This window comes from Mesoplodon mirus, assembly GCF_964341445.2.
Source record: "Mesoplodon mirus genome assembly, chromosome: 14".
Classification (NCBI taxonomy): domain Eukaryota; kingdom Metazoa; phylum Chordata; class Mammalia; order Artiodactyla; family Ziphiidae; genus Mesoplodon; species Mesoplodon mirus.
The window spans coordinates 916760-940470 of record NC_138990.1 but is presented as its reverse complement, the minus strand read 5'-3'; the positions used below and the strand labels follow the sequence as shown (position 1 = coordinate 940470).

At 38.4% G+C, this 23711-nt stretch overlaps 1 protein-coding gene across 1 annotated transcript in view; it reads right to left on the bottom strand.

Moving 5' to 3' along the window:
• Nucleotides 1-22470, bottom strand: part of TACR1 (tachykinin receptor 1) — a gene marked incomplete at both ends in the record, with an annotated part of 91069 nt that extends 68599 nt beyond the window's left edge. The window contains one exon of the mRNA XM_082642270.1: nucleotides 22082-22470. Coding sequence (XP_082498396.1) covers nucleotides 22082-22470 — 389 coding nt within the window. The remainder of the gene's footprint in view (nucleotides 1-22081) is intronic.
• Nucleotides 22471-23711: the final 1241 nt, after the last annotated feature.

Here is a 23711-nt window from a genome sequence, read left to right as displayed (position 1 = left end):
ACGGAGTCAAGAAGAAACATAACTTGAACAGATCACCACTAGAAGTGGAATAGAATCTGTAATAAAAAAAAATCTCCCTCCAAACAAAAATTCAGGATCAGACCACTTCACTGGGGAATTCTACCAAACATACAAAGAAGAACTTATACTAATACTTTTTTTCCTTCTTAAACTATTTCAAAAAATTGAAAAGGAGTGAACACTCTCAAATTCACTGTATGAAGCCACAATCACCCTGATACCCAAACCAGACAAATATACTACAAATAAAGAAAATTACAGACCAATACCTCTGAAGAATATAGATGCAAATATCCTCAACAAAACATTATCAAACCAAATCCAACAGGACATAAAAAGCTTCATACACCATAATCAAGTTGGATTCATTCCAGGTTTGCAAGGATACATCAATCAATATGATACAGCATATTAACAAAAAGAAAGACAAAAAACACATGATCATCTCAATAAATGCAGAGAAAGCATTTGACAAAATTCAACATCCATTCATGATAAAAATTCTCACCAAATTGGGAATAGAGAGAACAATTCTCAACATAATGAAAGCCATTTATGACAAACCCACAGCTGACATAGTACTCAATGGTGAATAGCTGAAAGACTTCCTGTTAAATTCAGGAATAAGACAAGAATGCCCACTTCACCACTTCTCTTCCGCATAGCATTGGAGTCTTAGCCACAGCAATCAGACAAGAAAAAGAAATGAATGGCATCCAAATTGGAAGGGAAGAGGTCAAATTGTCACTACAGTAGGTCCCTTACATACGAACCTTCAAGATGTGAACTTTCAAGGATGCAAACGTGCATTCCATCAACGTCAGGAGTGAGTGAAATTGCAGCTTGCCCTCCATCTACTATTGCTGATGATCCTTCAGCTCTACCATCTCCCACCTCCTCTCCCTCTTCCAGTCAGTAACTCTTCTTGCCTATTCACTCAATGCCAGCCCCTGTATGCCACCTGTTGTACTGTACTACTCTACTTTTCAAGGTAGTGTACTGTAATATTAAAAATGTTTTCTTTATTTTTTGTGTTTGTTTTTTATGTATTATTTGTGTGAAAAGTATTATAAACCTATTACTGTATAGTACTGTATAGCCTATTGTGTTAACTGGGTACCTAGGCTAACTTTTTTGGACTTACAAACAAATTGGGATTAAGAATGCACTCTCAGAACAGAACTCATTCATATGTAAGCATCTTCCTGTAGTTGCAGATGACATAATCATTTTTTCTACATAAAGAAAAATCCTAAAGTCTCCACCCCAAAAGTATTAGAACAAAATGAATTCATCAAGGAAGCAGGATACAAGATTAATATACAAAAATCTGTTTGCATTTATTGTTCTGTTTGAACAATAAAATATCAGGGAGAGAAAGTAAAATAATAATCCCATTTAAAATTAGGTCCAAAAAGTACCTAGGAATATAATTAACCAAGGAAGTGAAAGACCTATATGCTGAAAACTATAAAACATTTTTGATAAAGGAAATTGGAGTTGATTCAAAGAAATGGAAGGATAGCCCATGCTCTTGGATTGGAAGAATTAATATTGTGAAAATGGCCATGCTACCCAAAGCAATCTACAAATTTAATGCAATCCCTATTAAAATACCCACAGCACCTTTCAGAGAACTAGGCCAAATAACCCTAAAATTTACATGAAACCACAGAAGATCGAAAGCAATCCTGAGGAAAAAGAGCAAAGCTGTAGGCATAACCCTTCCAGTCTTCAGACTATACTATAAAGTTAATCATAAGAGCATGGTATTGGCACACAGACATATAGATCAGTGGAACAGGATAGAGAGCCCAGAAATAAACCCACAGACCTACAGTAAATTAATATATGACAAAGAAGGCAAGAATATACAATGGAGAAAAGACAGTATCTTCAACAAGTGGTGCAGGGAAAGCTGGACAGCCACATGTAAATAAATGAAATTAGAACACTCCCTTACACCAATACAGAAATAAACTTGAAATGGTTTAAAAACCTAAATATAAGAAAAGACATTATAAAACTCCTAGAAGAGAACATAGGCAAAACAGTCTTGGACATAAACTGTAACAATATTTTCTTAGAGCACTCTCCCAAGGTAAATAAAAGGAAAAATAAATGAAATGGACCTAATCAAACTTATAAGTTTTTCACAGTGAAGAAAGCCATTAAGAAAATGAAAGACAACCTAGGAAAGGGAGAAATATTTGCAAATGATGTGACCCATCAGGGGTTGATATCCAAAATATACAAACCACTCATAAAACTCAAAATCAAAAAAAAAAAATAAACCCATTCAGAAAATGGGCAGAAAACCCAAATAGACGTTTCTCCAAAGAAGACATACTGATGGCCAACAGGCAAATGAAAACATGCTCACCATTTCTAATCATCAGAGAAATGTAAGTTGAAACCACATGTGGTATCACCTCACACCTGTCAGAACAGCTATCATCAAAAACTACAAATAATAAATGCTGGAGAAAGTGCGAATAAGAGGGAACCCTCCTATGCTGTTGGTGGGAATGTAAATTGGTGCGGCCGTTGTGGAAAACAGTATGGAGTTTCCTTAAAAAATTAAAATAGAGCTACCACATGACCCAGGAATCCCACTCTTGGATACATATCTGGAAAAAAATGAAAAGTCTAATTTGAAAAGATACAGACACCCCAATATTCATAGTAGCACTATTTACAATAGCCAAGAAATGGAAACAACCCAAGTAACCATCAAAGATGATTGGCTTAATAAGCTGTGATATATATATATATGTACCAGATGAAGGAACAAGATAAAACCCCAGAAAAACAACAAAATGAAGTGAAGATAGGCAACCTTCAGAAAATGAATTCAGAATAATGATAGTGAAGATGATCCAGGACCTTGGTAAAAGAATGGAGGCAAAGATCAAGAAGATGTAAGAAATGTGTAACAAAGACCTAGAAGAATTACAGAACAAAGACCTAGAAGAATTAAAGAAGAACAGAGATGAGCAATACAATAACTGAAATGAAAAATATACTAGAAGGAATCAATAGCAGAATAACTGAGGCAGAAGAATGTATAAGTGACCTGGAAAACAGAATGGTGGAATTTACTGCTGTGGAACAGAATAAAGAAAAAAGAATGAAAAGAAATGAAGATAGACTAAGAAACCACTGGAACAACATTAAATGCACAAACATTCATATTATAAGTGTCCCAGAAGGAGAAGAGACAGAGAAAGGACCCAAAAAATATTTGAAGAGATTATAGTTGAAAACTTCCTTAACATGGGAAAGGAAATAGCCACTCAATCCAGAAACTGCAGAGAGTCCCAGGCAGGATAAACCCAAGGAGAAACATGCTGAGACACACAGTAATCAAACTGAAAAAAATTAAAGACAAAGTATTAAAAGGAACAAGGGAAAAATGACAAATAACATACAAAGGAGCTCCCATAAGGTTAACAGCTGATTTCTCAGCAGAAACTCTACAAGCCAGAAGGGAGTGGCACGATATATTTAAAGTGATGAAAGGGAAGAATCTGCAAGGAAGATAACTCTACCCAGTAAGGATCTCATTCAGATTCAACAGAGAAATCAAAAGCTTTACAGACAAGCAAAAGCTAAGAGAATTCAGCACCACCAAACCAGCTCTACAACAAATGCTAAAGGAACTCCTCTAAGTGGGAAACACAAGAGAAGAAAAGGACCTACAAAAACAAAACAATTAAGGAAAAGGTAACAGGAACATACATATTGATAATTTCTTTAAATGTGAATGGATTAAATGCTCAAAACAAAAGACACAGGCTTGATGAATGGATACAAATCAAGACCCATATATATGCTGTCTACAAGAGACCCACTTCAGACCTAGGGACACATACAGACTGAAAGTGAGGGGATTGAAAAAGATATTCCATGCAAATGGAAATCAAAAGAAAACTGGAGTAGCAATTCTCATATCAGAAAAAATAGACTTTAGAATAGAGAATATTACAAGAGACAAGGAAGGACACTACATAATGATCAAGGGATCAACCCAAGAAGAAGATATGACAAATATAACTATATATGCACTGAACATAGGAGCACCACAATAGATAAGGCAAATCATAACAGCTATAAAAGAGGAATTTGACAGTAACACAATAATAGTTGGGAACTTTAACACCTCACTTACACCAATGGACAGATCATCCAGACAGAAAATCAATAAGGAAACAGAAGCTTTAAATGACACAATAGACCAGAGAGATTTAATTGATATTTATAGGACATTCCATCCGAAAACAGCAGATTAAACTTTCTTCTCACATGCACACGAAGTATTCTCCAGGATATATCACATGTTGGGTCACAAATCAAGCCTCAGTAAATTTAAGAAAATTGAAATCATCTTTTCCAAACACAACGCTATGAGATTAGAAATAAATTACAGGGGAAAAAACATAAAAAACACAAACACATGCAGCCTAAACAATACGTTACTAAGTAACCAAGAGATCACTGAAGAAATCAAAGAGGAAATTCAAAAATACCTAAAAACAAATGACAATGAAAACACGACAACCCGAAACCCATGGATGCAGCAAAAGCAGTTATAAGAGGGAAGTTTATAGCAATAAAATCCTACTTCAAGAAACAAGAAAAATCTCAAAAAAACAATCTAATTTTACACCCCAAGAAAATAGAAAAAGAAGAACAAACAAAACCCAAAGTTAGGAGAAGGAAAGAAATCATAAAGATCAGAGCAGATGTAATGAAATAGAAACAAAGGAAACAGAGCAAAGATCAATAAAACTAAGAGTTGGTTCTTTGAGAAGATAAACAAAATTGATAAGCATTTAGCCAGACTAATCAAGAAAGAAGGTGAGGACTCAAAACAATAATATTAGAATTAAAAAAAGAGAAGATACAACGGACACCACAGAAATACAAAGCATCCTAAGAGACTACTGCAAGCAACTCAGGACCAATAAAATGGACAACCTGGAAGAAATGGACAACTTCTTAGAAAGGTATAACCTTCCAAGACTGAACCAGGAAGAAATAGAAAATATGAACAGACAAATCACAGTAATGAAATTGAAACTGTGGTTAAAAACCCTCCAACAAACAAAAGTCCAGGAACAGATGGCTTCACAGGCGAATTCTATCAAACATTTAGAGAAGAGATAACACCTATCCTTCTCAAACTCTTCCAAAAAATTGCAGAGGAAGGACCATTCCCAAACTCATTCTGCGAGGCAACCATCACCCTGATACCAATACCAAAGATACTACCAAAAAAAAAAAAAAAAGAAAAGAAAATTACAGACCAATATCTCTGATGAATATAGATGCAAAATCCTCAACAAAATACTAGCAAAGAGAATCCAAAAACACATTAAAATGATCATATAAAATGATAAAGTGGGATTTATCCCAGGGATGCAAGCATTCTTCAATATATGCAAATCAATCAATGTGATACACCATATTAACAAACTGAAGAATAAAAACCATATGATCATCTCAATAGATGCAGAAAAAGCTTTTGACAAAATTCAACCCATTTATAAAAAAAACTCCAGAAAGTGGACATAGAGGGAACTTACCTCAACATAATAAAGGCCATATATGACAAACCAACAGCAAATATCATTCTCAATTTGGTGAAAAAAATGAAAGCATTTCCTCTAAGATCAGGAACAAGACAAGGATGTCCACTGTCACCAGTATTATTCAAGATAGTTTTGAAGTCTTAGCCATGGCAATCAGAGAAGAAAAAGAAAAAAAAAAGAAATACAAATTGGAAAAGAAGAAGAAAAACGATCACTGTTTGCAAATGACATGATACTATATTTAGATAATCCTAAAGATGCCATCAGAAAACTACTAGAGCTAATCAATGTATTTGGTAAATTTGAAGGATACAAAACTAATGCACAGAAATCTCTTGCATTCCTATACACTAACAATGAAAGATCAGAAAGACAAATCAAGTAAACAACCCCATTCACCACTGCAAATATAAAATACCTAGGAATAAACCTACACAAGGAGGTAAAAGACCTGTACTCAGAAAACTATAAGACGCTGAAGAAAGAAATCAAAGACAACACAGACCGATGGAGAGATACACCATATTCTTAGAATGGAAGAATCAATATTGTGAAAATGACTACATTACCCAAAATAATTACAGATTCAATGCAATCCTTCTGAAATTACCAACAGCATTTTTTTTTAAAGAACCAGAACAAAAAGTCTTCAAATTTGTGTGCAGACACAGAAAACCCTGAATAGCCAAAGCAATCTTGATGGAAAAAAATGGAGCTGGAGGAATCACACTCCCTGACTTCAGACTATACTGCAAAGCTACAGTAATCAAGACAATATGGTACTGGCACAAAACCAGAAATACAGATTAATGAAACAGGTTAGAAAGTCCAGAGGCAAACCCATGCACCTATGGTCAACTAATCTATGAAAAAAGAGGCAAGGATATACAATGGAGAAAAGACCGTCTCTTCAATAAGTGGTGCTGGGAAAACTGGACAGCTACATGTAAAAGAGTGAAATTAGAACCCTCCCTAATGAACCCTCGTGCACTGTTCATGGCAATGTAAATTAATACAGCCACTATGGAGAACAGTATGGAGGTTCCTTAAAAACGACAAATAGAACTACCATACTACACAGCACTCTCACTACTGGGCATATACCCTGAAAAAAGCATAATTCAAAAAGAGTCATGTACCACAATGTTCATTTCAGCTCTATTTACAATAGCCAGGACATGGAAGCAACCTAAGTGTTCATTGACAGATGAATGGATAAAGAAGATGTGGCACATATATACAATGGAATATTATTCAGCCATAAAAAGAAACGGAACTGACTTATTTGTAGTGAGGTGGATGGACATAGAGTCTGTCATATAGAGTGAAGTAAGTCAGAAAGAGAAAAACAAATAGCTTATACTAACCTGTATATATCGAATCTAAAAAAAAAATGTTATGAAGAACCTAGGGGCAGGACAGGAAAAAAGATGCAGACATAGAGAATGGACTTGAAGACACGGGGAGTGGGAAGGGTAAGCTGGGATGAAGTGAGAGAGTGGCATGGACTTATATATACTACCAAATGTAAAATAGGTAGCTGGTGGGAAGGAACCGCATATCATAGGGATATCAGCTCTGTGCTTTGTGACCACCTACAGGGGTGGGATAGGGAGGGTGGGAGAGAGACACCAGAGGAGGAGATATGGGGATATGTGTATATGTATAGCTGATTCACTTTGTTATAAAGCAGAAACTAACACACGATTGTAAAGCAATTATATTCCAATAAAGATGTTTAAAAAAAAGAACACTCCCTACACCATACACAAAAATAAACTCAAATGCCCATTGACAGACGAATGGATAAAGAAGATGTGGTACATATATGCAATGGAATATTAAAAAGGAATGAAATTAGGTCATTTGTAGAGATGTGGATGGACCTAGAGACTGTCATACAGAGTAAAGTGAGAAAGAGTAAATCAAATGCCTTACATTAATACATATATGTGGAATCTAGAGAAATGTTACAGATGAACCGGTTTGTAAGGCAGAAATAGAGACACAGATGTAGAAAACAAACCTATTGACACCAAGGAGGAAAAGAGAGGTGTGTGTGTGGGGGGGTGGCGGTGGGATTAATTGGGAGATTGAGATTGACATATATACATTAATATATATAAAATAGATAACTAATAAGAACCTGCTGTATAAAAAAATTAAATTTAATTTAAAAAAGAAAAATAAAATAAAATCTAGGGTCATAAGTAGGTAATGCACAAAAAGTGAATTCTAAAGGAATAATAAATATACAAAAATATTCAATCTTAATAGTAAGAAATCAATCATAATTAGCAATTTTAATCTTTAAAATTGGAAAATATATCCGTGAAATTGTTAGGAATATGGGGAAAGTAGCACTCCTATACAATGGGTCTATATTTTCTGATTCATCCTGTTAAATTGTTAAAACTTTCTGAATACCAATTTAGCAGAATGAAGCCAAAGCCTTATAAATATCTGACACCCTTAATAACCTTTTTTCTAAGAATTTATCCTAATAATTGTGCCTGTGTGCAAATTTAGCTAAAACGTACCAATAACAAATCACATATTGTAGCAAAAGTTAGAAACACCTACAAATTTTTTGGAGATGGGATTGTTAAAATTATAACACTTTGTAACCATTATACATGATCTTATAGAAGAATATTTAATGAGGTTTTTAAAAACATTTTCAGAGTCAGACAAATACTCTTATGAAACATATTAATTATTCAAGAGGAAATTTCTCCACAGTAAAATTTAGTTAATTAAGTAATTGTACAAGTTTGGTATTTAAGTTTATCCTCCTAATCTCACCTCATGCCACTAAATGTACAAATAATGCTTTTAAAAATTAATGTCTCTGGGGCTTCCCTGGTGGTGCAGTGGTTGGGAGTCCGCCTGCCAATGCAGGGGACACAGGTTCGTGCCCTGTTCCAGGAAGATCCCACATGCTGCGGAACGGCGGGGCCCGTGAGCTATGGCCACTGGGCCTGCGCGTCCGGAGCCTGTGCTCCGCAGTGGGAGAGGCCACAACAGTGAGAGGCCCGCGTATCGCAAAAAAAAAAAAAAAAAAAAAAAAAAAAATTAATGTCTCTGTTATATTCTATGATAGATTGGAAGGGTAGCTGGTATGACTGTTCAGCACTGTCCCTGCAGGCAGTTGTGCGATTTGTGAGGTTGAATGCTCATCAGTCCATATATGGCTTAGAGTACTGGGTTCAGCTGTAAGAACAGAGCATCATTTATTTTGTTATCTGAAACCTATGACGCTGAGAAAGAAGGTGAGGTAAAGGAACTCAGCACGCCTAAAGCTGTAAAAAAGCCATGAGACTCTGTTCACATAGGGTAACCCAGCTGATCTGAAGAAAGGAAAATCTCATTATCCATTTGGATGATTCAAGTCTTCCAGGCTCCAAGAATAAAAGCCTTGCCACTAAGGAGTGGAAACTGCTGTTTAGACCTTTTACACAGGAGGCACATAACGTCTCTAGGCACAGATGTGAAACATGCTGAGAGCCTGGATTTGTCAAACCAACAGGCGCTTACCCCTCCATTTAAAAAAAATAATTTTTTAACATCTTTATTGAAGTATAATTGCTTTACAATGGTGTGTTAGTTTCTGCTTTATAACAAAGTGAATCAGCCATATATATATATCTTGTTTAATGTGTCATTTGAAGATTATGTTTCCTTATTTATTTTCATTTTGGATGATCTGTCCATTGGTGAAAGTGGGGTGTTAAAATTCACTACTATCATTGTATTTCTTTCGATTTCCCTTTTTATGGCTGTTAACATTTGCCTTATGTATTGAGGTGCTCCTATGTTGGGTGCATAAATATTTACAATTGTTATATCTTCTTCTTGGATTGATCCCTTGTTCATTATGTAATGTCCTTCTTTGTCTCTTGTAATAGTCTATTGTAAAGTCTATTTTGTCTGGTATGAGAATTGCTACTCCAGCTTTCTTTTGATTTCCATTTGTATGGAATATCTTTTTCCATCCCCTCACTTTTAGTCTGTATGTGTCCCTAGGTCTGAGGTGGGTCTCTTGTAGACAGCATTTATATGGGTCTTGTTTTTGTATCCATTCAGTCAGTCTGTGTCTTTTGGTTGGAGCATTTAATCCATTTACCTTTAAGGTAATTTTCAATATATATGTTCCTCTTACCATTTTCTTAATTGTTTTGCATTTGTTATTGTAGGTATTTTTTTCTTCTTTTGTGTTTACTGCCTGGAGATATTCCTTTAGTATTTGTTGTAAAGCTTGTTTGGTGATGCTGAATTCTCTTAGCTTTTGCTTGTCTGTGAAGGTTTTAATTTCTCCATTGATTCTGAAAGAGATTCTTGCTCAGTAATCTTGGTTGTAGGTTTTTCTCTTTCATTACTTTAAATATGTCTTACCACTCTCTTCTGTCTTTCAGAGTTTCGTTAACCTTATGTGGATTCCCTTGTATTTTATTTGTTGTTTTTCCCTTGCTGCTTTTAATATTTTTTCTTTGTATTTAATTTTTGATAATTTCATTATTATGTGTCTTGGAATGTTTCTCCTGGATTTATCCTGTATGTGACTTTCTGTGCTTCCTGGACTTCATTGTCTATTTCTTTTCACATATCGAGGAAGTTTTGAACTATAATCTCCTCAAATACTTTCTCAGTCCTTTTTTTTTTTTTTTTTCTCTTCTTCTTCCGGGACCCTTTTAATTTGAATTCTGTTCCATTTAATGTTGTCTCAGAAGTCTCTGAGATTGTCCTCAATTCTTTTCATTCTTTTTTCTTTATTCTGCTCTGCAGTACTTATTTCCACTATTGTATCTTCCAGGTCACCTATCCTTCTTCTGCCTCATTCATTCTGCTACTTATTCCTTCTAGAGAATTTTTAATTTCATTTATTGTCTTGCTCATCATTGTTTGTTTGCTCTTTAGTTCTTCTAGCTCCTTGTTAAACGTTTCTTGTATCTTCTCCATTTTACTTTCAAGATTTTTGCTCATCTTTACTATCATTACTCTGAATTCTTTTCCAAGTAGACTGTCTATTTCCTCTTCATTTGTTTGGTCTGGTGGGTTTTTACTTTGCTCCTTCATCAGCTGCATATTTCTCTGTCTTCTCATTTTGCTTAACTTACTGTGTTTAGGGACTCCTGTTTGCAGGCTGTGGGTTTGTGGTTCCCACTGTGTTTGGTGTCTGCCCCCAGTGGCTAAGGTTGTTTCAGTGGGTTGCTACTCCAGCTTTATGGGTGGAGGAGACTGGTGCCTGTGTTCTGGTGGATGAGGCTGGATCTTGTCTTTCTGGTGGGCAGCACTGTCCTCGATGGTGTGTTTTGGGGTGCCTGTGACCTTATTATGATTTGAGGCAGCCTCTCTGCTAATGGATGGTGTTGTGTTCCTTTCTTGCTCGTTGTTTGGCATACGGTTTCCAGACCTGTGGCTTGCTGATCACTGAGTGGAGCTGGGTCTTAGCATTGAGATGGAGATCTCTGGGAGAGCTTTTACCATTTGATACTATGTGGAGCTGGGAGGTCTCTGGTGGACTAATATCCTGAAGTCACCTCTCCCACCTCAGAGGCACAAACCTGACACCAGGCCAAGGAAAAAGACCCTGTCAGCCACATGGCCAGACCAAATTCAACCAAATTGTGATATTTGTTTCCTTTCCGGGAGTCCTCATGTTATTAAGGGGCACCATGGGAATAGTATATTAGTAGCTATCATGTCTTGGGTCCTGTGGATTACCTTTTCCTTCAGCTGCACCACCTCCCAGCAGGTCCAGAGGAGACGGGGCTCCCATCAGTGTGAACTGGACCCCACAACGTCCCAAAGCTGAAGACCCAGCAAGTCCTGAGGAGACTTGGCTCCCATTAGCATGAACTCTACCCTGTTGTGTCCTGAAGCCTCCAAGCTGTCAACATGGACTCAGCCCTGTGTGTTCCAGAAGCCAAAGGCCCAGTGGGCCCTAAGGAGGCCCTTCCGTTTTTAATGATTCATGTGAAGGGACAGGATACATCCATAAAAATTCTGGCACATATTTTTCATGACATCAAAGTCTCAGAAAAGAAACTGAAGGAACCAGGACAGATGGTAGTTTTTTTTTTTCTTGTCATTTTATCCATATCAATGAGCTAGTCCAAAATGGAAGTTGATAAGAAGGTAAAATAAAAAAGAATACAGTATGCAGCTAGTTCTACTCAGGTAGTAAAGCAGTTGGATGCGAACTAAGTATGGTCTGAAGCTCTGTGTGATTCCATCTAGGTAAATCAGATGATAAAATGTTAAGATGAAATTTGGTAAGGGGTAAAACTTGAAGGAAGCCACAGAAATACCAGACACAGTGGGCCTACAAAAGTCAATTCCAGTAGCAACGTGTGGGTGGTACCTTGGGCACTGAGCCAGCAGAGCTCCACTGTGAAAAGGGCACAGGGTATTGGGTGGCAGCTCTGGGCAAGACCCCTGAAAGGCACACCCAGATTCAGATCTCTGACTCAACCCTGATTCCAGAAACTCAGTGGCCCCTTAAGGAGAAGATGATTCTGCCACCTCTGCTTGGGTAACTCTGTAACCATAGCAAGGCCTTTTTTAAAAGTTAATAGACAGTGGAGAAGTGGTACTTCTATGTAAGAAGTGTGGGTGTAGAAGTAAGTTTTATGAGTAGTATATGTTACTTTATGTGTGATTGTTTTTAATATGTTGGAAATGAGAATCTGAAATATTAGAGAATTTGACCTACCAGATTTATAATTTTAAGTGAAATACTTAAGAAGATTTAACTAAGTAATATCATAGTCATTGTTTAGATACTCATGAGAACCTCATTTATTGAATTTGTAAGTGTAGTTCTTAGGAGGTTGACATGTTTTAAGAGAATTTGATATGTTAATTTAGAAGTTTTGATTTATTAGCTTTGCTGGAATTATGTAAGTTCCAAGAAAGATTTTGTTTCTCCTACTTATAAATCATCCAGTTAGGGATCTGAAGTTTTAACAAAACCAGATGTATTAAGTTTGCAATTATAGTTTGAAATATTTAGTGAAATTTACAAGTTTAAATGTGATGTTTACATTTTTAAGCTTATTTGATTTATTTATAAAATTTTGTGACTAATTGGAAATATGTAAGATCGTTCAATTGATTAAGTTTGAAAATGTTGCTAAATGTTTAGGTGGAAGGACGCCATCTCATACTTAATAGTAAATTGATCATTAGTCCCAGGACAAGGGAAAGTGGATGTTTAATACATACAAACTAGATTTATAAGAAAACTTCCAAGATTTAGAAGATGTGTTCAAAGGCAAAAGAAATACAAATTAAGTATCAACGAAAACACATGCAGCAAGTAAGAGTTTTTTGCTATAACCAAGTTCTCCCTAGTCATTAAACATGAAAATGATGCTTCATGTGAAGGTGGTGACTTTGGGACATACAGGATGTAGGAAGTGACTGTGTAATTTTGGAGATGGTATAAAAGAAAATGATTTGGTTTTTCTGGGCTGTAATACAGTTGACTCTTGAACAATACAGGGATCAGAGGAACCAACCCTTGAAAATCCACGGTATAATTTATAGCCTGCCTTCTGTTCCTCCATATCTGTGGATTCAACCAGTCACTGACTGAGTAGAACTATATTATTTACTATTGAAACAAATCTGGGTATAAGTGGACCCATGCAATTCAAACTCCTGTTGTTCAAGAGTCAACAGTATACAATATCCAAATGCTTGGCTTCTGGTAGAAGGTGTGTGCATCTCCACAGGTGGGAAAGAAGATGGATGGCATTTAGCAACAGGTTTGGTGACCCAATTAGAAGTATTTTAAACTATATTTATTGGGGCGAAGGATATAATTGTTTCACCTTATTGCTGTTCTACCTAATATAGAAGGAATCCAAGAGGAGGCTGACAGAAATGGGTGTGTATAATGGCTATAATGGTGTGTCAGTGTTTATTGGAGATCACAGATCAGGAACTTTTCAGATCTTTCCATTCCTTTCCTTTTCCTTCTCTCCTTGCAGCAATATTCCACAAGGTAACTTTTATTAATATCCCTTTTATCAGATGGGGAAATTGAGGCCCAGAGAGGTTAAGTATCTTGCCCATATTCACATACCTAGTAAGTGGTAGAACCACTGTTGGAATCCACTGCTTGTGCTCTTTCCTACACTAAACTCCATAATCAAAGGTCAGATGTAAGGTTATTAAAAGACATTCTTATACAAAGGACATGAAAGGCACTTCACGGAGAGTCCCAAATATTAAACGTAATGATAAAGCTGAATTGGAAAGTAGATTTAGTAAAGAATTATAAAGAGAAGGAAAGGGCATCAGACTCCAGGCTGCTTAGACAAAGTTCCTAAGGCAGTTCATATATTAATACTCATGCTAAGATTTATATCACATGGGCATCATTAAACCGTCTTTTCATCCCTGGGGTTCTTATCCATAGAGCCTCATATTTCCCCTTCTAATAAGTTGTAATCATAGCTTCTAAATGTGGCAAGAGAGAAGGTTTGGGCAATGTAAGTTAGTTTCCCCATCTGTCCTCCAGGTCTATGACGTTCTCAGGCCACTCTGCTGGAATTTTGCTGTGTCTGTGGTGGTATTTTAACATGGTATAGTCTAGGTGTTCAGACAACCACTGTAGTTATAGGACTTGTAGGGCTGGATGGAAGAGAGGTTTTTGCTGGTCCTGCCTCAGGAAGGCTAAGTAAAGCAGAGAGTTCACTTCCTGTTGCTAGCAGGGCTGTTGGAGAAAAAGCCAGAGGGGTTGGCAACAGTTGGGCCACAGAAGTGTTCATGAAATATCTCAGTTATCAGTATGCCTTGATAGACTGGAGGTAAGGTAGAAATGATAAACACCTCTTTCAACTAAAGGTGTTCTCCTGGGGTGTAATACCTGTTGGGGACAGAGTGTGGGTCAGGAATCCAGTGGGGACAAGTCAAGTGAAGTATGGAAGAGACAAGGTGAATTAGTACATGTAGTTATTCTTGAACAGGGAGTTCTAAACCAAAAGTGTTCTATATTGTAGCAAAACTCCGTGGTAGACATAAATTTGGCCTGATTTTTCTTTTGCTTCAAAGCATAGCATCATAGGTGTGCTTTGAAGTCTGTCTGATGCATTGGATCTAGCTTTTAGATTTTGGTTGATGTGTGCAGAAGAGAGGTACAGTCATATCAACCACTATAAACACTTTAATGAGTACCTATTCTGTGCCAGGCAACTGGATAGCTGCTGGTAAGAGGAAACCAGATAAAGCATTCCTGTTTTCATGGTGTTTGCAATTTAGTGGGCAGGGAGGTGTGGGAGAGACCAATAAGTTACAGAGAGTTGCATAAATGACATAGGAATATATAAAAAGGACACCTCATCTAGACTTGTAGATTAAGGTCAGCTTCTTGGTGGAGGTGACACCTGAACTAACTCTAAGAAGACAAAGTCACCAGGTAGTATGCCAGCCCCACAGCAGGAAGATATGGACAAGGTGATTGTAACAGGGTAATGCTCAGTTCATGACATTAGTTAAACTCTCATTTAAAAGGACCATTAGCAAACAGGAATAGCAAGTAGAGACCAACGAAGATGGAAAGATGAAGGAATCAGGGACAGTTAACCAAGGATAGAGAAGCTTCAGGAGGGATCTATCAGAGACGGCCACATGGAAGAGACATTATACTAGTAAGGGCAACCCAAATCAGGGGCATTATTCCTTCAACAAAAGGAATAATTTTATAATGATTCAAAATGGAATGGATTTAACAAATGAGACAAATTGAGTAAAATATTTAAGCAGAATTTGATCCTCTTACAATGACCTCGTCTAGAAGGTTGCGGGGTTGAATTACTATTTGAGTGAAAACTTGTCAAAAGTGCTCTAACATCATCTCTGACACAGTAGGACCCTTTCATCACTTTCCTTAAATGATATAGCACTCAAAAGCCACCTTGAGCAGGAGTATACAGGCAGATATCTAAGGCACATAGATGAAAATTGCATGGGTCTCCAAGCTATGAGGGAGTGGAGAGGATGATGCTAAAAGAAATTGTTTCTAATAGTCTTTACAAGGTGGAAACACAATCCCCATTGGTAATGAAGATTTGATGAGACAATGGATTGGAGAGCATGCATCATAAGGTATCATTATAAATTTTATTAACATAAAATCTCCTTTCTAGTTTCCAAGTGACAAACATTAATAAATACTTATGATAATTCCCTGATCCAGTGCTCTTGAAGTTTGTTTTTAAAAACCCAAACTCCACATTGTTTTCTCTGTACTTTGCTTTCTTTCCTCCTCCCCTCCTCTTCTTTGCTTTATTTTACCGTGTTTCCCATCTTCCGAAGGACAGTTCTTTGCTTTGTCTCCAAACTCCCTCTGCATGGTACTTATTACATTGGGTTATAACGGTGCTCATAAATTCGTCAATAGCTGAAGACAGAGAGCAGAAGGATAAAGGCAATGTTTTACTGCCTCAGCATCTGGTACATAGTTAAGGGCTCAAAAATGGTTTCATGAATGGATAGATGGATGGATGGATGAGTAAGAGGCCATTTCCCTCACTGCCATCTAACTTTATACCCCCTTATCATACTTTGCTGACACTATCACAGCTCACCTATGTTCTCTAATTGCCAAAATCAATGTCATCATCCTTGGATTCTAATGACGCTATAATTAATATAACCCACCACAATTTTCCTCTCTTAATTTTTGTCACTCCTCATATCCTGATTATTCCACTAACTCTCTGTTTCTTCATTTGCCCCTCCTATGGCCTGATAGCACATTTCCATGAATCTTTGGTCTCTTCTCTGGAAACACATATATAGGTAAAAGAGATGTTCTCTATTTTCAACTCTCCCATAAGCCATCTGTTTGGAAAATTCCTAAGTAAACATTTTGGTCCCTGGGTTCTCATTCTCTAGCCCCATCTCTTAAACTGCTTGTTGGGCATTTCCAACTAATCATTATATTTTCACATAAAATCCAACAAAATCGACTCATTTTCTTCTGACCAACTCCTCCATTCGTTCCCTGATTCGGTTGTGAATTCGCTTCAGTTGAGTCAGCCTGTCATTCTCCCCAAACACTTTGCAACTTTTTACTTCCATACTTTTGTCACACTGTTTCTTTTACCTAGAATGTCACCATTATTTATCTTCTTCTCTAAAAATCTTATCTAATCTTCAAGGTCCAAATCAGTTGCCACCATTTGAGGTCTTCCTTGATCACTGTTGCTAGATAACCTCCCTCCTCTTCCCTCCTATAGAATTTGTCTGTACAATACCTGTGAAACCTATCACATAACACCTTATGTTATAGTTATCTTTAAATCAGTCTTATTTGCCTCATTATGTAGTATAAGCCCTTTGAGGGAAGACATGAAGCCCTGATTCAGGAACCACCTTACCTGGTGGGCCCATCCCTTGATGGACTGATGATCTTTGTCCAAGGTTAACCATGTGTTTCTCCCTCACGATCATTATTCTGCCATTTGCTAATTCAACAACAATAATAATAACAAAGTCCTGTGCTCCTACTACATGCTTTTACATTGAGAATTGCTCTTTATTTTCCCCCATTTGAACCTATTTATGTTTCTGATAGCTAACCCCATCCTCACCACCAAGGGCCTTGACCATTCAGGACACTGCAGGGGGTGTCATATGAATAGGGAGAGGATGTGGTAAGTGCAGTGGGGCAACTCCAGAGAGTAGGTGGGCATTATACCTCTCCAGGAAAAATTCTGCAGCCAAAATGACTCATCCAAGATGTAACAACTCAAGTTGATCTGCATCAACCCTGATATTCGAGATTCCTGATTTGGAAAGACAGGGTCAGTTATTGTGGATGAGCTCTAGTGAATGGACATTCTCATCAACACTCAGGTGCTTAGTCATGGATTGTAAGATCTATCTAAATTAGTGTAAAGGATCTTGGGATCTAAGACTCGTCTCTGGGTGATGGAGAAGGACTACCCTGAGATCCAAGTCTGTCAACAAGGTGAGGTTCAAGGACAGACTGCAGGTCTAGCAGAGACTTGGGAAGCAGGCTATTTAGACTTGTAGCTGAGTATGACTGGAACAGATTGAAATGGATACCAGGGAATTAATAGGCAGAGTTTTGTTATTTATGCATGTCTTTACTCTTGGTTCCTCTTTTAATCTCTCAGAGAGTTCATTCCCTCTTCTATCTTCAACAATTACCCCTATCTGAGGAACTATATTTTTGGTCCTCACCAAATTTCATATTGTCCAGAGACCATCATTAGATGTTTTCTTTCACTCAAATACAACATATCTGGAGCCAATCTGAGTAGTGAGCAACTTTCACCTTTCATCTTGATGAAATTATAACTGCCCCTACCAGGTAGAGAAGCAGTGTTATCAGACCAAAGCTTTTCTGAGCTTCCTGTTGCTGTGTGCTCAGTTCCAAGTCAGGTTACCTTTTGCCTTTGTAGCCCGTTTTGCGGGGCTTAAGGATTGGATCCCCCCTCCTCTCTTCTTAGATGTTGCTCCACAAAACTAGAACCAGTCATCATCACTGGCTCCTGAAAAATGGTGTCACCTCTCAGTGTCCTCCAGCTTCTAATTTCATGAAACATCACACACACCTTTTAGTTTGTACAATAGGAAGGAATTTAAAAATCTTATGGAGTTTTAAAAAGTAAAATCCCTGGTGTTTTTTGGAGTTTAATTAGAGTTAGACATGATATTATTTAGTATATTTATCTCTGCAGCTTTTAAAAATTCTAGGTAGTCATTGCCTTCAGTAAATAAGTACTCCTTCTGAAGGGGACCTCATTCATTCCCTCTCTCCCCTCATTCTATGGAAAGATTACAAGAAAGATTCAAATTAGTTCTACAATCTGCAGCTGAAGTTTTTTCTTTGCTTACATTTTGTTTCTAGAAGGAAATTTGGCATAGTTTACCAAGACGGTTTGACCTAACTATTTAACTTTAAGGAGTTTATTTTATGAAAAGAACAAGGGATGCTCTAAAGATTTATGTCAAGGATATTAATTTCAAAGTTACTCGTAATCATTGAAAATGGAAACAATATACATCTAAAAATAGAGAAATGGTTAAATAAATGATTACAGCCTTGCAATATAATGCATCCATTAAAAATCCTATTTTGAAAACTATTTCATGACATGGAAAATGGCCATGATATGATGCTAAGGGACAAAACAAAACACACACAAAAAAAACAGCTGCTGAAACTGTTTTTATTATGATCCAAAATTTATCTTAAAAAGTATGAGTGACTTTATGTGGTATAAATAACACAGAAAAAGTATAAGCTAGCATTCCAGACTTTTAAAAGGTTAACTGTCAATAGTGGAATTGTAGATTTTTACATTTTTTTTAAATGGAGGACTTGGAGATACAGCCTTGAAGCCTTATGCCTAATGTAACCCTGAGCATGCCATTGATGATGTTCTTCCAGGAACATGTATTATTTTATTCATTCATTCATTCATTTAATCAATAAACATGTAGTGACTGTTAAGTGCGAAGCACTCTTCTCTGTTCTGAGAAGATAAACAAGACAGAAGAGAAATGTTCCTTGCTCTGCCCAGAGTTTATAATCTTTTAAAGTTAGGAGGAAATGTTTTTAAAAATTTCATTTCATTTGACCCAGTAATTCTACTTCTGGGAAATCTACCCTAAAGAAATATTCAAGAAAGCAGAATAAAATTATCATACAGAAATGTTTATTAGTACTTTAATCATAATGGCAAAAAAATCTAGACATCACCTAGATTCCCAGCAGTAGGGAGATGGTTAAAGTAATAATGGCACATTCATAAAATGGAATAATAGGAAGCCACTATGATTATGTGACTGAAGACTTTTTAATAACATGGGAAAATATTATTAATGTTTTCCATTAATATCAATGGAAAAAAGTAAGCTACAAAATTATCTAGGCTCTGACTTCAATTATGTAGTGTAATAGTCATAAAAGAAATTCAACTGTTAACAGGTGTTACTGTTGCATTGTGAATTAATGGTTGATTTGTATTTTTGTTTCTATGTCCTTCATGAACAAGGTTTAATTTTATAATCTGGAAAACCACGTTGCTTTCATTTTTAAGATGATTCAAAGATTACCTGTTAAAAATTCAAGGAGCGTACAAAAAGATAATTTAACCTTTCCTCAAAGTCTGCATTGTCATGATGGAGAAAGAAGCGATCATTCATATGGAAAGAGCTGGAGGTCTCTTCCTTTCTAAAGCATTCTTGGGAGAGAATTGATGACCATGCCTGTGGTGGAGCTAGATTCATCAGAGGGCCTGAGGAGATTAATTTACTCAGCTCATGAGGCTGAGCAAGGAAAAACAGAAGGAACACTTGGAGGACTTGGCGACACAGCCTTGAGGCATCATCCTTAACTCTACCTTGAACTCTAGCCCTGAGCATGCCATTGATAATCTGCACATCAGGCACAGGTGACATTTCTTGTTGTCATTGCTCTCAGCTCTGACACCAGAGATCCTCTGACCTCACTGAGCAGGTGTCATGAAGGGTCAGGGTCTATGGTTTGCCTGGAGAGAAACAGTGGAGCCTGTGATGCCAGAGTCAAAGCAGCCAAAATCTGGCTCCTTGCCCAACCCACTGAAGAGTTTGACCCTGAATCTTGCCCCTAACCTTCTAAGTTCAAAGAGAAGGAGAAGGGCTGTGGAACATGTCATTTCTGTGTAAGCCAAAGCAAGAGAGCTGTCCTCTGGTGTTCCATCAGCTACTGAATGCTTGGGCTCATGCTGACTGTGAGGTCTCCCCTGAGCTCACACGAGTACCCGGTGTAGCAAAAATACCAACTTCCCCTCTAATTTAGGGATAATCAAGACAGCGTGTGTAAGGCCGAAAAGGCACCAGGTTTCACTGCACATATAATCAGTTATACATCATGCTGTGAGTTTTCTAAGTTTAAGGGGGCTGATGTGAAGTTAAAAGAGCAAGTCAGTGCAGAAAGATTACAGGTACCTCACTTTCAGCAAACCAAATATCTAAAAACCAGAATAGCATAAGAGATAAATTTACAAAAGAATTCACTTCACTACCACTTTGAGTAATTGGCTTCCCTTCTACATATAAAGTATAAATTGATTCACCACCACTTATTTTACACACAACATATTAAGCACTTAAGAGTTGCATAAAGGGAACTTAAAAATTAGCATTTGGACATCACTGCAAAGGAAACATTGTTTTCTCTGATTTTAAAAGTGATCATTGACTACAGAACCTGCAAAAGACCTCAAATCAATTACAAATATCTATGCAAAGGAATTCAGTAATTTGGGAATGATTTTGTTGAAGTTTTTCTCTTAGCTCCTTCATTGGGCTTCTCATATTCATTTATCTCAGCAAGGCCATCAAAAGAACTCATTTTACAATCACAGTGGTAGGTGTTTTAAACATACCTCCACATCCTAGGTAAACATTTAACACTTGTACACCCATAGATATACACATTAGCAACCTAGGACACCCACAAAAAAGTCAATACAAATAGAGCTGTGCTCTAATGATCAATTTTCCATCATGTCACCTTAGGACACTTTCATTCCAGAACTGTAGCTCCAATATGTGAAAATGCCAACATTTTCACTTTTAATCAGCCTCTCAAACCCTAGCCTGTTGGGTGCAGGAGGGAAAGAGCTTTCAATTGCCTTTAATTGCCTTTGCCAAGCATGTTTCTCTGTAGATGTAGAGAGGCTAAAAACATTGTCCTCACATGGCCAGAGAAGTTTAGAAAAACTCTTGGATCCTTAACTGTGGAATTCCTTCAGAACAACATAACTGCCTCTCTTTTCTGAATGAGAGCCCCTAGCAGCATAGAGAGAGCTGGATTAGAATCCTGAGTATTTCATGATTCTAATAAAATGCTCTTCACATCCAAATAATATTGGAGAGTTGTGTTGGGAGCAGAAAGTTCCTGAATATTCAGGAAAGATTGAAAATGAGGAAGTTGTCCTATGTATACTTAAAACTGGAAGGTATCAAAAGGCTGTACAGCTGAATAGCAGGCCTGCAAGGATTCACAAAGCCCTAGCCAGGGGTTGGCCCCTTGGCCACATCCTGGGTATCCCTTTCAGGCTTTAAAGGCAAAAGAGAGAAGGAATATATGGAAAGAAGCAAAGTAGGAGTTGAATGGAAAATGTCAGCAAGATGAGTGGAGAAGGGGAAAATAAAAGAGAGAAATGAAGAAAAAAGGTGGGATGTATACATAAAGGAAGGGAGACTGGTGATGGGTGAAAAAGAGTAGAAAAAGAAAGAGAAATAGAAAAGAAAATCGTGAGATAAGATAAAATCCCCCATCAACAACTGATTCAGCTAACTGTCAGTATAAATCCAGGGGTTCAGGTGGCCAATCTCCACCTTGAACCAGGCACTATCCAGCCCTGAAGCTCCATAGCAATGCTATCTTCCTTTAAGGATTTTTTTCCCTTTTCCACAAAGGGCAAGCTCACCTATCGAAGGCCACAGCTGTCATGGAGTAGATACTGGCAAAGACAGCAGCAATGGGGAAGAAGTTGTGGAATTTGCAGTAGAACAGGCCATAGTACCACTCGTTGTGGACAGCATAAGTGAAGTTCACCACTGTATTGAATGCAGCCATGGAGGCCTCTGCGAAGGCCAGGTTCACCAGGAAATAGTTAGTAACTGTCCTCATCCTCTTGTGAGCCAAGATGATCCACATCACCACCACGTTGCCCACCACGGAGGTCACCACAATGACTGTGTAGGCAGCTGCCCAAAGGACAATTTGCCAGGCCGGCTGCACAAACTGGTTGGGCTCCGAGGTGTTGGTGGAGATGTTTGGGAAGAGGTCTGAGTCCACAGGGAGGACGTTATCCATTCTTCTGCTAAGCGATTAAACCTTCCTCTCTGTACACACACACGCAAATCCTTTGCAGCAGGGTCCTGAGCCAGCGCCTGGGGTCAGAGACCTGTTTAACCAGGACAGGAGGGCTGCAGGCTCTTTCTGGGCTGAACTCTTTCTTTGTAAGCAGAAGACTTGGCACTAAGATAAAAGCTTCTAGATGTGCTGTATGTCCTTGGTGGCTTTGAATTCCTCCACTTTCGAGCTTCAGAAAGCACTTGAGTTCTGTAATCTGGAGACAGCGTCTCTCCTGCGTGGCGCTGGAAAAGAGAAAGAAATTCCACGGGTCACGGTTCCAGGAAGCAGAGATCCTCCACCTTTCTGCACCTGCTGCTGCTTGCAACTGTTATTCCTCCTATCTGCAGCGGGAAAGGCAAAGCCTTGTGCTGCGTGAGGACTTCGGGGCGAAGGTGGGGGTGGGGGTATTAGTCACAGCACGACCTGTCAAAGTTCAGAGCCTGTGGCAGGAATTCCGGGGCCCTGCGCCCAGCTGGAGATTTTTTCCTTTGCTTTCACTACCACCGCCACCGCCGCCACTGTCTGCAGCTTTGCAGGCGCCTCTTGGCTCGGGTCCTGCTCAGCTCGGGAGTTAGCAGAACCTCGGCAGCCTGCGCGTGAGGTCTTTATAACCCACTGTGAAGACGTCACTGGGAAGGGGCCGTACCTGGCTACGTGCTCGCCAGCCCCCTTGCGCAGAGCTGCAGCTGCACCATCTGTTGACAACTGTCTCACTGCACCATCACAGCCACCAAGCCTTTTGCTGCTACCTGCTGTGAGAGTCTGCAAGCCGGGTTCCCCACGCACTCCTCGAGGGGGCGCTAGATAGGTCACCTCGGAGTAACTGCGCCAGATGGGGTCCGCAGCTGGAACCCCAGATGAACCAAGGGGAAAGGAAGGATTCGCAAAAGAGCTGTAGCGATGGACGCTCAACATCCAGGGAGGGCAGGAATGCTGCCATAGCTCTGCAGAGGCCCCTGCTTCTGGCGGTCGGAGTTGGCCAAGTGTGGGGGCGACGTGCCAGCGCTCGCTCCGGGCCTCGCTCCAGCCCGAAACACTCCCAAAATACCTAGTTCCTTTCCCTAGCAGGCCGATTCCCCTGGGAAGCAGTGACAGGTTCTAAGCTTTGGGGACACCTTCCCCAGCCACCCCTCATCCCATGAAAAGCTCCAGTGGCGCTCTCCAGATGAGGTCCCCGCGCAGGCAGTGGGGACTGGGCT